The 15,882-nt window shown below is 47.5% G+C and overlaps 1 protein-coding gene across 1 annotated transcript in view; it reads left to right on the forward strand.

The window, feature by feature from the left end:
- Positions 1-15,882, forward strand: part of TBC1D10A (TBC1 domain family member 10A) — a gene marked incomplete in the record, with an annotated part of 50,413 nt that overhangs the window by 3,979 nt on the left and 30,552 nt on the right. Inside the window, 1 exon segment of the mRNA XM_078780177.1 lies at positions 11,664-11,957. Within this exon segment, the coding sequence (XP_078636303.1) occupies positions 11,821-11,957 (137 nt within the window).

The raw sequence follows: 15,882 nt of genomic DNA on the forward strand, positions 1-15,882 counted from the left end.
GTGGTGTTGATACTGGTAGTGTGGTGTTGATACTGGTAGTGTGGTGTTGATGCTGGTAGTGTGGTGTTGATGCTGATTGTGTGAGGTGTTGATACTGGTGGTGTGGTGTTGATGCTGATTGTGTGAGGTGTTGATGCTGGTAGTGTGGTGTTGATGCTGATTGTGTGTGGTGTTGATGCTGATTGTGTGAGGTGTTGATACTGGTGGTGTGGTGTTGATGCTGATTGTGTGAGGTGTTGATGCTGATTGTGTGAGGTGTTGATGCTGGTAGTGTGGTGTTGATACTGGTGGTGTGGTGTTGATGCTGATTGTGTGAGGTGTTGATGCTGATTGTGTGAGGTGTTGATGCTGGTAGTGTGGTGTTGATGCTGGTAGTGTGGTGTTGATGCTGGTAGTGTGGTGTTGATGCTGATTGTGTGTGGTGTTGATGCTGATTGTGTGAGGTGTTGATGCTGGTAGTGTGGTATTGATGCTGATTGTGTGAGGTGGTGTTGATGCTGATTGTGTGAGGTGGTGTTGATGCTGATTGTGTGAGGTGGTGTTGATGCTGATTGTGTGAGGTGGTGTTGATGCTGATTGTGTGAGGTGGTGATGCTGATTGTGTGAGGTGGTGTTGATGCTGATTGTGTGAGGTGGTGTTGATGCTGATTGTGTGAGGTGTTGATGCTGATTGTGTGAGGTGGTGTTGATGCTGATTGTGTGAGGTGGTGTTGATGCTGGTAGTGTGGTGTTGATACTGGTGGTGTGGTGTTGATGCTGATTGTGTGAGGTGTTGATGCTGATTGTGTGAGGTGGTGTTGGTGTTGATGCTGATTGTGTGAGGTGTTGCCGATTGTGTGAGCTGGTGTTGATGCTGATTGTGTGAGGTGTTGATGCTGGTAGTGTGAGGTGGTGTTGATGCTGAATGTGTGAGGTGTTGATGCTGGTAGTGTGAGGTGGTGTTGATGCTGGTAGTGTGAGGTGGTGTTGATGCTGATTGTGTGAGGTGGTGTTGATGCTGATTGTGTGAGGTGTTGAATCTGGTAGTGTGGTGTTGATACTGGTAGTGTGGTGTTGATGCTGATTGTGTGAGGTGTTGATGCTGGTAGTGTGATGTTGATACTGGTGGTGTGGTGTTGATGCTGATTGTGTGAGGTGTTGATGCTGGTAGTGTGGTGTTGATGCTGATTGTGTGGTGTTGATGCTGATTGTGTGTGGTGTTGATACTGGTGGTGTGGTGTTGATGCTGATTGTGTGAGGTGGTGTTGATGCTGATTGTGTGAGGTGTTGATGCTGATTGTGTGAGGTGTTGATGCTGATTGTGTGAGGTGTTGATGCTGGTAGTGTGGTGTTGATGCTGGTAGTGTGGTGTTGATGCTGGTAGTGTGGTGTTGATACTGGTAGTGTGGTGTTGATACTGGTAGTGTGCTGTTGAAAGCTGGTAGTGTGGTGTTGAAAGCTGGTAGCGTGGTGTTGATACTGGTAGCGTGGTGTTGATACTGGTTGCGTGGTGTTGATGCTGGTAGTGTGAGGTGGTGTTGATGCTGATTGTGTGAGGTGGTGTTGATGCTGATTGTGTGAGGTGTTGATGCTGATTGTGTGAGGTGTTGATGCTGATTGTGTGAGGTGTTGATGCTGATTGTGTGAGGTGTTGCTGATTGTGTGAGGTGTTGATGCTGATTGTGTGAGGTGTTGATGCTGATTGTGTGAGGTGTTGATGCTGATTGTGTGAGGTGTTGATGCTGGTAGTGTGGTGTTGAAAGCTGGTAGTGTGGTGTTGAAAGCTGGTAGCGTGGTGTTGATACTGGTAGTGTGGTGTTGATACTGGTAGTGTGGTGTTGATACTGGTAGTGTGGTGTTGATACTGGTAGTGTGGTGTTGATACTGGTAGTGTGTGTTGATGCTGGTAGTGTGTGTTGTTGTTGGTAGTGTGTGTTGATGCTGGTAGTGTGGTGTTGAATCTGGTAGTGTGGTGTTGATGCTGGTGGTGTGTGTTGATGCTGGTGGTGTGTGTTGATGCTGGTGGTGTGTGTTGATGCTGGTGGTGTGTGTTGATGCTGGTAGTGTGTGTTGTTGCTGGTAGTGTGCGTTGTTGCTGGTAGTGTGCATTGTTCCTTGTAGTGTGCGTTGTTGCTGGTAGTGTGCGTAGATGCTGGTAGTGTGTGTTGTTGTTCGTCGTGTGTGTTGAACCTGGTAGTGTGGTGTTGATGCTGGTGGTGTGGTGTTGATGCTGGTAGTGTGGTGTTGATGCTGGTAGTGTGGTGTTGATGCTGGTAGTGTGGTGTTGATGCTGGTAGTGTGTGTTGATGCTGGTAGTGTGTGTTGATGCTGGCAGTGTGTGTTGAATCTGGTAGTGTGGTGTTGATGCTGGTGGTGTGTGTTGATGCTGGTGGTGTGTGTTGATGCTGGTGGTGTGTGTTGATGCTGGTAGTGTGGTGTTGAAACTGGTAGTGTGGTGTTAATTCTGGTAGTGTGGTGCTGATGCTGGTGGTGTGTGTTGATGCTGGTCGTGTGTGTTGTTGCTGGTGGTGTGTGTTGATGCTGGTAGTGTGGTGTTGATGCTGGTAGTGTGGTGTTGATGCTGGTAGTGTGGTGTTGATGCTGGTAGTGTGGTGTTGATGCTGGTAGTGTGGTGTTGATGCTGGTAGTGTGGTGTTGATGCTGGTAGTGTGTGTTGATGCTGGTAGTGTGTGTTGATGCTGGCAGTGTGTGTTGATGCTGGTAGTGTGTGTTGATGCTGGTAGTGTGTGTTGAAATCTGGTAGTGTGGTGTTGATGCTGGTAGTGTGTTGATTCTGGTAGTGTGTGTTGATTCTGGTAGTGTGGTGTTGATGCTGGTAGTGTGGTGTTGATGCTGGTAGCGTGGTGTTGATGCTGGTGGCGTGGTGTTGATGCTGGTGGCGTGGTGTTGATGCTGGTGGCGTGGTGTTGATGCTGGTGGCGTGGTGTTGATGCTGGTGGCGTGGTGTTGATGCTGGTGGCGTGGTGTTGATGCTGGTGGCGTGGTGTTGATGCTGGTGGCGTGGTGTTGATGCTGGTGGCGTGGTGTTGATGCTGGTGGCGTGGTGTTGATGCTGGTGGCGTTGTGTTGATGCTGGTGGTGTGTGTTGATGCTGGTGGTGTGTGTTGATGCTGGTGGTGTGTGTTGATGCTGGTGGTGTGTGTTGATGCTGGTGGTGTGTGTTGATGCTGGTGGTGTGTGTTGATGCTGGTGGTGTGTGTTGATGCTGGTGGTGTGTGTTGATGCTGGTAGTGTGTGTTGATGCTGCTGGTGATGTGTGTTGTTGTTGGTGGTGTGTGTTGATGCTGGTGGTGTGTGTTGATGCTGGTGGTGTGTGTTGATGCTGGTGGTGTGTGTTGATGCTGGTAGTGTGTGTTGATGCTGGTAGTGTGTGTTGATGCTGGTAGTGTGTGTTGATGCTGGTAGTGTGTGTTGATGCTGGTAGTGTGTGTTGATGCTGGTAGTGTGTGTTGATGCTGGTAGTGTGTGTTGATGCTGGTAGTGTGTGTTGATGCTGGTAGTGTGTGTTGATGCTGGTAGTGTGTGTTGATGCTGGTAGTGTGTGTTGATGCTGGTAGTGTGTGTTGATGCTGGTAGTGTGTGTTGATGCTGGTAGTGTGTGTTGATGCTGGTAGTGTGTGTTGATGCTGGTAGTGTGTGTTGATGCTGGTAGTGTGTGTTGATGCTGGTAGTGTGTGTTGATGCTGGTAGTGTGTGTTGATGCTGGTAGTGTGTGTTGATGCTGGTAGTGTGTGTTGATGCTGGTAGTGTGTGTTGATGCTGGTAGTGTGTGTTGATGCTGGTAGTGTGTGTTGATGCTGGTAGTGTGTGTTGATGCTGGTAGTGTGTGTTGATGCTGGTAGTGTGTGTTGATGCTGGTAGTGTGTGTTGATGCTGCTGGTGATGTGTGTTGTTGTTGGTAGTGTGTGTTGATGCTGGTGGTGTGTGTTGATGCTGGTAGTGTGGTGTTGATGCTGCTGGTGATGTGTGTTGTTGTTGGTAGTGTGTGTTGATGCTGGTAGTGTGTGTTGATGCCGGTAGTGTGTGTTGATGCCGGTAGTGTGTGTTGATGCCGGCAGTGTGTGTTGATGCCGGCGGTGTGTGTTGATGCCGGTGGTGTGTGTTGATGCCGGTGGTGTGTGTTGATGCCGGTGGTGTGTGTTGATGCCGGTGGTGTGTGTTGATGCCGGTGGTGTGTGTTGATGCCGGTGGTGTGTGTTGATGCCGGTGGTGTGTGTTGATGCCGGTGGTGTGTGTTGATGCCGGTGGTGTGTGTTGATGCCGGTGGTGTGTGTTGATGCCGGTGGTGTGTGTTGATGCCGGTAGTGTGTGTTGAATCTGGTGGTGTGGTGTTGATCCTGGTGGTGTGTTGTTGGTAGTGTGTTGTGATGCTGGTGGTGTGTGTTGATGCTGGTGGTGTGTGTTGATGCTGGTGGTGTGTGTTGATGCTGGTGGTGTGTGTTGATGCTGGTGGTGTGTGTTGATGCTGGTAGTGTGTGTTGATGCTGGTAGTGTGTGTTGATGCTGGTAGTGTGTGTTGATGCTGGTAGTGTGTGTTGATGCTGGTAGTGTGTGTTGATGCTGGTAGTGTGTGTTGATGCTGGTAGTGTGTGTTGATGCTGGTAGTGTGTGTTGATGCTGGTAGTGTGTGTTGATGCTGGTAGTGTGTGTTGATGCTGGTAGTGTGTGTTGATGCTGGTAGTGTGTGTTGATGCTGGTAGTGTGTGTTGATGCTGGTAGTGTGTGTTGATGCTGGTAGTGTGTGTTGATGCTGGTAGTGTGTGTTGATGCTGGTAGTGTGTGTTGATGCTGGTAGTGTGTGTTGATGCTGGTAGTGTGTGTTGATGCTGGTAGTGTGTGTTGATGCTGCTGGTGATGTGTGTTGTTGTTGGTAGTGTGTGTTGATGCTGGTGGTGTGTGTTGATGCTGGTAGTGTGGTGTTGATGCTGCTGGTGATGTGTGTTGTTGTTGGTAGTGTGTGTTGATGCTGGTAGTGTGTGTTGATGCCGGTAGTGTGTGTTGATGCCGGTAGTGTGTGTTGATGCCGGTAGTGTGTGTTGATGCCGGCAGTGTGTGTTGATGCCGGTAGTGTGTGTTGATGCCGGTGGTGTGTGTTGATGCCGGTGGTGTGTGTTGATGCCGGTGGTGTGTGTTGATGCCGGTGGTGTGTGTTGATGCCGGTGGTGTGTGTTGATGCCGGTGGTGTGTGTTGATGCCGGTGGTGTGTGTTGATGCCGGTGGTGTGTGTTGATGCCGGTGGTGTGTGTTGATGCCGGTGGTGTGTGTTGATGCCGGTGGTGTGTGTTGATGCCGGTGGTGTGTGTTGATGCCGGTAGTGTGTGTTGAATCTGGTGGTGTGGTGTTGATCCTGGTGGTGTGTTGTTGGTAGTGTGTTGTGATGCTGGTGGTGTGTGTTGATGCTGGTGGTGTGTGTTGATGCTGGTGGTGTGTGTTGATGCTGGTGGTGTGTGTTGATGCTGGTGGTGTGTGTTGATGCTGGTGGGGTGTGTTGTTGTTGGTAGTGTGTGTTGATGCTGGTAGTGTGGTGTTGATGCTGGTGGTGTGTGTTGTTGTTGGTGGTGTGTGTTGATGCTGGTGGTGTCTGTTGATGCTGGTGGTGTGTGTTGATGCTGGTGGTGTGTGTTGATGCTGGTGGTGTGTGTTGATGCTGGTGGTGTGTGTTGATGCTGGTGGTGTGTGTTGATGCTGGTGGTGTGTGTTGATGCTGGTGGTGTGTGTTGATGCCGGTGGTGTGTGTTGATGCCGGTGGTGTGTGTTGAATCTGGTGGTGTGGTGTTGATCCTGGTGGTGTGTTGTTGATCCTGGTGGTGTGTTGTTGGTAGTGTGTTGTGATGCTGGTGATGTGTGTTGTTGTTGGTCGTGTGTTTTGATGCTGGTGGTGTGTGTTGATGCCGGTAGTGTGTGTTGATGCCGGTAGTGTGTGTTGATGCCGGTAGTGTGTGTTGATGCCGGTGGTGTGTGTTGATGCCGGTGGTGTGTGTTGATGCCGGTGGTGTGTGTTGATGCCGGTGGTGTGTGTTGATGCCGGTGGTGTGTGTTGATGCCGGTGGTGTGTGTTGATGCCGGTGGTGTGTGTTGATGCCGGTGGTGTGTGTTGATGCCGGTGGTGTGTGTTGATGCCTGTGGTGTGTGTTGATGCCGGTGGTGTGTGTTGATGCCGGTGGTGTGTGTTGATGCTGGTGGTGTGTGTTGATGCTGGTGGTGTGTGTTGATGCTGGTGGTTTGTGTTGATGCTGGTGGTGTGTGTTGATGCTGGTGGTGTGGTGTTGATCCTGGTGGTGTGTTGTTGGTAGTGTGTGGTGATGCTGGTGGTGTGTGTTGATGCTGGTGGTGTGTGTTGATGCTGGTGGGGTGTGTTGTTGTTGGTAGTGTGTGTTGATGCTGGTAGTGTATGTTGATGCTGGTGGTGTGTGTTGATGCTGGTGGGGTGTGTTGTTGTTGGTAGTGTGTGTTGATACTGGTAGTGTATGTTGATGCTGGTGGTGTGTGTTGATGCTGGTGGGGTGTGTTGTTGTTGGTCGTGTGTGTTAATGCTGGTAGTGTGGTGTTGATGCTGGTAGTGTGGTGTTGATGCTGGTAGTGTGGTGTTGATGCTGGTGGTGTGTGTTGATGCTGGTGGTGTGTGTTGTTGGTAGTGTGTGTTGATGCTGGTGGTGTGGTGTTGATGCTGGTAGTGTGTGTTGATGCTGGTAGTGTGTGTAGATGCTGGTAGTGTGTGTAGATGCTGGTAGTGTGTGTAGATGCTGGTAGTGTGTATTGATGCTGGTAGTGTGTATTGATGCTGGTAGTGTGTATTGATGCTGGTAGTGTGTATTGATGCTGGTAGTGTGTATTGATGCTGGTAGTGTGTATTGATGCTGGTAGTGTGTATTGATGCTGGTAGTGTGTGTTGATGCTGGTAGTGTGTGTTGATGCTGGTAGTGTGTGTTGATGCTGGTAGTGTGTGTTGATGCTGGTGGTGTGTGTTGATGCTGGTGGTGTGTGTTGATGCTGGTGGTGTGTGTTGATGCTGGTGGTGTGTGTTGATGCTGGTGGTGTGTGTTGATGCTGGTGGTGTGTGTTGATGCTGGTGGTGTGTGTTGATGCTGGTGGTGTGTGTTGATGCTGGTGGTGTGTGTTGATGCTGGTGGTGTGTGTTGATGCTGGTGGTGTGTGTTGATGCTGGTGGTGTGTGTTGATGCTGGTGGTGTGTGTTGATGCTGGTGGTGTGTGTTGATGCTGGTGGTGTGTGTTGATGCTGGTGGTGTGTGTTGATGCTGGTCGTGTGTGTTGATGCTGGTCGTGTGTGTTGAATCTGGTCGTGTGTGTTGATGCTGGTAGTGTGTGTTGATGCTGGTAGTGTGTGTTGATGCTGGTAGTGTGTGTTGATGCTGGTAGTGTGTGTTGATGCTGGTAGTGTGTGTTGATGCTGGTAGTGTGTGTTGATGTTGGTAGTGTGTGTTGATGCTGGTAGTGTGTGTTGATGCTGGTAGTGTGTGTTGATGCTGGTAGTGTGTGTTGATGCTGGTAGTGTGTGTTGATGCTGGTAGTGTGTGTTGATGCTGGTAGTGTGTGTTGATGCTGGTAGTGTGTGTTGATGCTGGTAGTGTGTGTTGATGCTGGTAGTGTGTGTTGATGCTGGTAGTGTGTGTTGATGCTGGTAGTGTGTGTTGATGCTGGTAGTGTGTGTTGATGCTGGTAGTGTGTGTTGATGCTGGTAGTGTGTGTTGATGCTGGTAGTGTGTGTTGATGCTGGTAGTGTGTGTTGTTGTTGGTAGTGTGTGTTGAAGCTGGTAGTGTGGTGTTGATGATGATGATGGTGGTGGTGTGTGTTGATGCTGGTGTTGTTGTTGGTCGTGTGTGTTGATGCTGGTAGTGTGGTGTTGATGCTGGTGGTGTGTGTTGATGCTGGTAGTTTGGTGTTGATGCTGGTGGTGTGTGTTGTTGTTGGTCGTGTGTATTGATGCTGGTAGTGTGGTGTTGATGATGATGATGGTGGTGGTGTGTGTTGATGCTGGTGTTGTTGTTGGTCGTGTGTGTTGATGCTGGTAGTGTGGTGTTGATGCTGGTGGTGTGTGTTGATGCTGGTAGTTTGGTGTTGATGCTGGTGGTGTGTGTTGATGCTGGTAGTGTGGTGTTGATGCTGGTAGTGTGGTGTTGATGCTGGTGGTGTGGTGTTGATGCTGATTGTGTGAGGTGTTGACGCTGATTGTGTGAGGTGTTGATGCTGATTGTGTGAGGTGGTGTTGATGCTGAATGTGTGAGGTGTTGATGCTGGTAGTGTGGTGTTGATACTGGTAGTGTGGTGTTGATGCTGGTGGTGTGGTGTTGATGCTGGTGGTGTGGTGTTGATGCTGGTGGTGTGGTGTTGATGCTGATTGTGTGAGGTGTTGACGCTGATTGTGTGAGGTGTTGATGCTGATTGTGTGAGGTGGTGTTGATGCTGAATGTGTGAGGTGTTGATGCTGGTAGTGTGGTGTTGATACTGGTAGTGTGGTGTTGATACTGGTAGTGTGGTGTTGATACTGGTAGTGTGGTGTTGATACTGGTAGTGTGGTGTTGATACTGGTAGTGTGGTGTTGATGCTGGTAGTGTGGTGTTGATGCTGGTAGTGTGGTGTTGATGCTGGTGGTGTGGTGTTGATGCTGGTGGTGTGAGGTGGTTTTGATGCTGATTGTGCGTGGTGTTGATGCTGGTGGTGTGGTGTTGATACTGGTGGTGTGGTGTTGATGCTGGTGGTGTGGTGTTGATGCTGATTGTGTGAGGTGGTGTTGATGCTGATTGTGTGAGGTGGTGTTGATGCTGATTGTGTGAGGTGGTGTTGATGCTGATTGTGTGAGGTGTTGATGCTGATTGTGTGAGGTGGTGTTGATGCTGATTGTGCGTGGTGTTGACGCTGATTGTGTGAGGTGGTGTTGATGCTGATTGTGTGAGGTGGTGTTGATGCTGATTGTGCGTGGTGTTGATGCTGGTGGTGTGGTGTTGATGCTGATTGTGTGAGGTGGTGTTGATGCTGATTGTGTGAGGTGTTGATGCTGAATGTGTGAGGTGTTGATGCTGGTAGTGTGGTGTTGATACTGGTAGTGTGGTGTTGATGCTGGTAGTGTGGTGTTGATGCTGGTAGTGTGTGTTGATGCTGGTAGTGTGGTGTTGATGCTGGTAGTGTGTGTTGATGCTGGTAGTGTGGTGTTGAAATCTGGTAGTGTGTGTTGATGCTGGTAGTGTGTGTTGATGCTGGTAGTGTGGTGTTGATGCTGGTAGTGTGGTGTTGAATCTGGTAGTGTGGTGTTGATGCTGGTAGTGTGGTGTTGATGCTGGTAGTGTGGTGTTGATGCTGGTAGTGTGTGTTGATGCTGGTAGTGTGTGTTTATGCTGGTAGTGTGTGTTGATGCTGGTAGTGTGTGTTGATGCTGGTAGTGTGTGTTGATGCTGGTAGTGTGTGTTGATGCTGGTAAGTGTGTGTTGATGCTGGTAAGTGTGGTGTTGATGCTGGTATTGTGGTGTTGATGCTGGTATTGTGGTGTTGATGCTGGTAGTGTGGTGTTGATGCTGGTAGTGTGGTGTTGATGCTGGTAGTGTGGTGTTGATTCTGGTAGTGTGGTGTTGATGCTGGTAGTGTGGTGTTGATGCTGGTAGTGTGGTGTTGATGCTGGTAGTGTGGTGTTGATGCTGGTAGTGTGGTGTTGATGCTGGTAGTGTGGTGTTGATGCTGGTAGTGTGGTGTTGATGCTGGTAGTGTGGTGTTGATGCTGGTAGTGTGGTGTTGATGCTGGTAGTGTGGTGTTGATGCTGGTAGTGTGGTGTTGATGCTGGTAGTGTGGTGTTGATGCTGGTAGTGTGGTGTTGATGCTGGTAGTGTGGTGTTGATGCTGGTAGTGTGGTGTTGATGCTGGTAGTGTGGTGTTGATGCTGGTAGTGTGGTGTTGATGCTGGTAGTGTGGTGTTGATGCTGGTAGTGTGGTGTTGATGCTGGTAGTGTGGTGTTGATGCTGGTAGTGTGTGTTGATGCTGGTAGTGTGGTGTTGATGCTGGTAGTGTGGTGTTGATGCTGGTAGTGTGGTGTTGATGCTGGTAGTGTGTGTTGATGCTGGTAGTGTGTGTTGATGCTGGTAGTGTGTGTTGATGCTGGTAGTGTGGTGTTGATGCTGGTAGTGTGGTGTTGATGCTGGTAGTGTGTGTTGATGCTGGTAGTGTGGTGTTGATGCTGGTAGTGTGTGTTGATGCTGGTAGTGTGTGTTGATGCTGGTAGTGTGGTGTTGATGCTGGTAGTGTGTGTTGATGCTGGTAGTGTGGTGTTGATGCTGGTAGTGTGTGTTGATGCTGGTAGTGTGTGTTGATTCTGGTAGTGTGTGTTGATGCTGGTAGTGTGTGTTGATGCTGGTAGTGTGTGTTGATGCTGGTAGTGTGTGTTGATGCTGGTAGTGTGTGTTGTTGCTGGTAGTGTGTGTTGATGCTGGTAGTGTGTGTTGATGCTGGTAGTGTGTGTTGATGCTGGTAGTGTGTGTTGATGCTGGTAGTGTGGTGTTGATGCTGGTAGTGTGGTGTTGATGCTGGTAGTGTGGTGTTGATGCTGGTAGTGTGTGTTGATGCTGGTAGTGTGTTGATGCTGGTAGTGTGTGTTGATGCTGGTAGTGTGTGTTGATGCTGGTAGTGTGTGTTGATGCTGGTAGTGTGTGTTGATGCTGGTAGTGTGTGTTGATGCTGGTAGTGTGTGTTGATGCTGGTAGTGTGTGTTGATGCTGGTAGTGTGTGTTGATGCTGGTAGTGTGTGTTGATGCTGGTAGTGTGTGTTGATGCTGGTAGTGTGTGTTGATGCAGGTAGTGTGTGTTGATGCTGGTAGTGTGTGTTGATGCTGGTAGTGTGTGTTGATGCTGGTAGTGTGTGTTGATGCTGGTAGTGTGTGTTGATTACCCTTTAATATTTGATATTTCCACAGCATTCCCGTTAAACAGGCAGTGAACATGACCTGGAGCTCCACTAAGTAAATTGATCCCTGGTCGGATGATCTGTAAACTCACGCATGCTGAGACGGCTGTATTTATCAGTGTCTGTTCCTGCAGTTCGTTATCTCACTAACACGCTTGACCAACTGCATTCTAACTTGATGCCTATTGTCTATCCATGGCTCTCTTGTTGTGTGCAAATACACCTTCATGTCCCATTGCCGCGACGGTTTCGTCCTCATCGTTGTGACATGTTTGGAGGTAAGTTTCTCCAATTAGCCTCACAGCTGCTTGTACCAGAAAGAAGAACCAAAGGAAATAATGAAATGCAGGAAGCAAGGGCGACGTGAGAGTCTGTGTTTGTGAAAATGGAATCGTGAACATTCAGTTGTGTCAACCAGCATTGAATGAATGAGGAATTGAAACTTTCACCTGCGAATGAATGATGAACTATGGTCTTTGCCCGCTGTGGCGTTCTTATTGTAAAACGACAAATAGTTTGTGGCCGGTGTGATGTTTAAGCTGTTACTTGCCTCGTCGTTTTCAAACTTGTGTAAGCCATTCGTTTCCTCTCCTCATGTTATTCATTCCCAATGTGTTCGTGCTATTGACTGTCCTATGGTAGTCACTGTCATTTTATTTAATTTTCACACAGGCAATTCGTTCTGAGGCTTCTTTGTGCCAACCTCCTTGCTGTCTTTGCACTCACTGTGCCTTCTCTGTTGTTTCTGTGTCGCCAGAGGGATGGGGGCATTGAAAGCCATTTGCCATGACGTGCTGGATGCTGCAGTGGCGTCGTGCGAACTCCGCCAGGCTTGACACCAAACCCTGTTCGGAGAATTTACAGTTTTACCTGCGAAGTACGCTCCATACCCATCACCCTCCCGCACCGACTCCATGGCTTCTGGGGGTCTGTCGTCGACTCGTGTCGTCAAGTCCACAAACGGCGCACAAGCCCCTCAGGACTTGGCGAACGGGCTGAACCAGACCGACAGATATGGCTTCATCATGGAAGCAAATGGGAAGGATTCCGGGTGAGTGCGTGTGGGCCAAAGGCTTTGACCTGCGATGGGAGTGTGCAGAGTCGGTTGGGATCATTAATATTCCTGTAAATCTGATGCTTTAAAGATGTGTGTATCATTTCAGGTGTGTGTGTGTGTGTGTGTGTGTGTGTGTGTGTGTGTGTGTGTGTGTGTGTGTGTGTGTGTGTGTGTGTTTTGCTGTTGTTCGCTGCCTTTGGATACATTTCCTCAGTCATTTATCAAATCAATGGGCTTCTTTTGAAGGCAGGTGTCTTGCGGCCCATTTGCTACAAGCGATCCAGCCTGGTGTTGGGCTAGCGGCTAGGGTGCCAGCTTAGGATCCTAGGATCCCAAGCCGGCACCCTAACGGCTAAGCCAACACCAGTACATATAACCAATCAAAATATTTTACTCCACCATGATTGTGGTTCATTCTTAGCTGAGTGGTGCGGATTCTGCAAAAGGCAGTTGTCTTCCAGCACTGCGTTCAATACTTGTCTTTTTGCCATTTCCTCTTCAGTTTCTGTTGCGATTTATTTGTGGGTTACATATGGTGCCCATTCTGCAAAATTGGCTCAAAATGTGAAAAGGCAAACTCATAGTGACTATAAATAGTACTTATTAACCCATCACAAGGCATCAAGCATGAGATGACCTGTTTTTTTTTTTTGTTTTTTTATTGCTTCCGTGTTTCTTTATTTATTTATTTACCATTGAGCTTCAGTGTGTTTGTCCAGGCCGTAACATTTTTACCAATTGAGCTTTTGACATCAAATCTTCAACAAACCTTTATTATGAGAATATGGAGAACATAAATGAATAAAATGTACAATTTGATGTAACTCTTCTTGCTTCCATCTACCTTCAGTTTCACCCCTCTGTCTGTTTACCTGTCGGCCCGTTTCTGAAGAGGATATCTCAAAAAGTTACGGACGGATTTAGTGGAGAGTTTTGGTGTATGACAAGGACGAAATGATTATATTTTGGTGAAGATCTGGATCCAGATCTGGATCCGGATATGAGAATTTTCTAAGTGATTCTTCACCAGTGAGAGATGGGGCCAACAACGATAAAGCATGATATTTGCTAGAGCATGATATTTCAAAAAGTTGTGAATGACTTCTGACAAAACTGGGTGGATGAGTTGCTTCGGCGACAATAACAAGCCGATTAGGTTTTGGTTAAGGTCTGAATGTTGATCTCACCTTTCAGTGGGATACAAAACGTAAACTGTTCAGCCTGGCGGAGGTGTGCTCTCTACCGCGTGCCATTCTTATAGTTACTCCTGTTCTTGTCCAAACCCATCTAACGCAGAAGCTCTGCTTATTGTGTTTGCAGATTAAATTTATCTGGTAATGCTTGCAGATCTTCTGCTTCCTTACTCCAGAAATGCATTATCTTAAATGTAATGACAACTTGGCAGAGCAAAGCTGGGATATGAATATGAATGAATGGTCGTTTTAAGGCCATTTTTCCCCTCTGGAGCGGGGGTTAGCCTTGCGGGCCCCATCACAATCATGGTTTCCTGTTTGAGGCAGTTTTTTTTTATGGCCGGATGCCCTCCCTGACGCCAACCCTTAGTCGCCTCTTACGATGCGCAGGGATACGGTGTACCTATTCTAAATCGGGGGTACACACCGGGATCATTCATCCCAGCAAGCTGGTACTCAATTTGCCGACCTCGGAAGGATGACAGGCTGAGTCAACCCTCCTGGTGTTAATTCAGCGATCGACCAGGATTCAAACTCAGGATCCTAGGATCCCAAGCCTGCTCCCTAACCGCTAAGCCAACACCAGGTTGGGATGATGAGTATTATCCATTGCTGAAAATTCATTTTACTCTTGTCTACCTACACTGGTGCAGACGACTCTGAAACGAACCTACCCTCAGTTTTATACCTGCATTATCTTCATACAATTTGGTGCCATAGTCGGTAGGAAATCAAAGGGATAATCTTAAAAGTTAATTTGTTGTCCATCTTATTTGGGTGCTTCATAATACAGTACCACGTCCAAAACATGACTCAAGAACATCAGCATATTTACAAAATTAGAAAGGTTGAAATACAGGTAATGCATTGAAGGGTCATATATTTATTACATACACTTGAGGGGGAGAGGGAGAGGGGCTTAATTGAGAGAAATAATAATGAAGAGACTTCCCTCAAGTTCAGTGGCTGTGTTAAGTAAGTGTTTGCCTCATTATTATGTGTGTGTGTTTGTGTGCGTGCACATGTGTGTGTGTGTGTCTGTGTGTCAGTTCTATTACGAGCCTCAGCACAGGCATTTAAAAAATTGCTGCCCCCTCCCAACTCCCCCACCGGAGTGGGATTGATTGGGATTGTGATTGGGTCTCTGCTGATTTGGGGGAACCCCACTGGTAGCTTTCTGATCTGAAAATGAAAAAATAGATCCGTGGACCATCGAGTAGAATGGCTGTATCGGGTTTCAGTGCACTCGAGGTACGAGTCGGGATCCGAAGTTTCAGGGGGTAGCTCTCCCTGGAATCCCCCATGATCCAAATTTGAAAAATGCTAAATCAGAAAATGTAAGACTGAGCGATTCTGTGGACCATCGAGTAGAATGGCTCTATCGGGTTTCAGAGCAATCGGTTGGTAAATAAGGGACAAGTAGGGGTCTAAAGTTTGGGGGTTAACCCCCATCGGAGCCCCCATGATCCGAAATCGAAAAACTGAAGGCCGAGCGGTTGTGCGGGCTACTGTTTTGTATTCATGTGTCAAGTTTCAGACCAATCAGCCAGGTGGTAAGGGAGGAGTAACAACATTAGCAAAAAGTTGACGAATAGATGGATGACCGGATTGACAGACATCCGGACATCACGACTCATTTTATAAGTTAATCTCTTCGATAATCGAGATGAGATGATCTTAGAAAAAGGAGGTGATTGGAGTTAGTTAGGAGACAAGCTCAATTAGGAGATAATTGGGAGGGAAAGTAAATGCGGTTAATATAAGGCAGGTGAAAGGAATGGGAAGGGGAGTCATATGTGGAGGGGTATGGAGTGGGAGAGTTAGAAGTTTTATCATATTTCCATACAAAAAATTTGATGGCTCTTGAGACCAAGGTTGTGAATAAAGGTTGTTCATGTTTATAACTGCAGAGGTGGTGGCTCTGATAATTTCTGAAGAGAACATAATAACCATATAAGGGGAATCGGTCGTGTTTTTATTTTATTTTACAAGTATTAAACTAGAAAGAGCAATCAGAGATTGCAGACCCTCGCCAGGACATGTTTTCAGTGGTTTTTGAGGCTTTTGTGTTAAAACAAATATGGCGGCCGAACCACGTGACCGATAACGTCATTATTTTTTCTCCACCAATTTATCCCTAGATGATGCTCAATAAATTTTATCTTGATCGGATGAAGTTTTGTACTTGTCGAATTATGACGTCATCATGGTGGCACCTATGACATCATCATTAACATATGTTATTCACATGGAGAGTTCTTTAGAATGTGCCATGTCTCAATTTTTTCTATGCAGTGCTTTCGGAGATATAGAGGTGCAATTTTTTTCGGTTTTTATAAGATGGCGGTCGCACCACGTGACCGATTACGTCTATTTTTTTTCCCTCCGCCAATTTATCTCTAGATGAGGCTCAATAAATTTTATCTTGATCGGATGAAGTTTTGTACTTGTCGAATTATGACGTCATCATGGTGGCACCTATGACATCATCATTAACATATGTTATTCCACATGGAGAGTTCTTTACAATGAGCCATGTCTCAATTTTTTCTATTTAGTGCTTGCGTAGATATAGAGGTGCAAAGTTTTTCGGTTTTTCCAAGATGGCGCCTGTACCATGTGACCTATGATGTCATAATTATCATGAAAAATTCTACAGGTGGAGGTGCACGTATGGTGAAAACCTTCTGTCAATCGGACCAACGGTTGCAGAGGAAATCATAGTT

Source organism: Myxine glutinosa, chromosome 6 (genome assembly GCF_964187855.1).
Source record: "Myxine glutinosa chromosome 6, kmMyxGlut1.1, whole genome shotgun sequence".
Classification (NCBI taxonomy): domain Eukaryota; kingdom Metazoa; phylum Chordata; class Myxini; order Myxiniformes; family Myxinidae; genus Myxine; species Myxine glutinosa.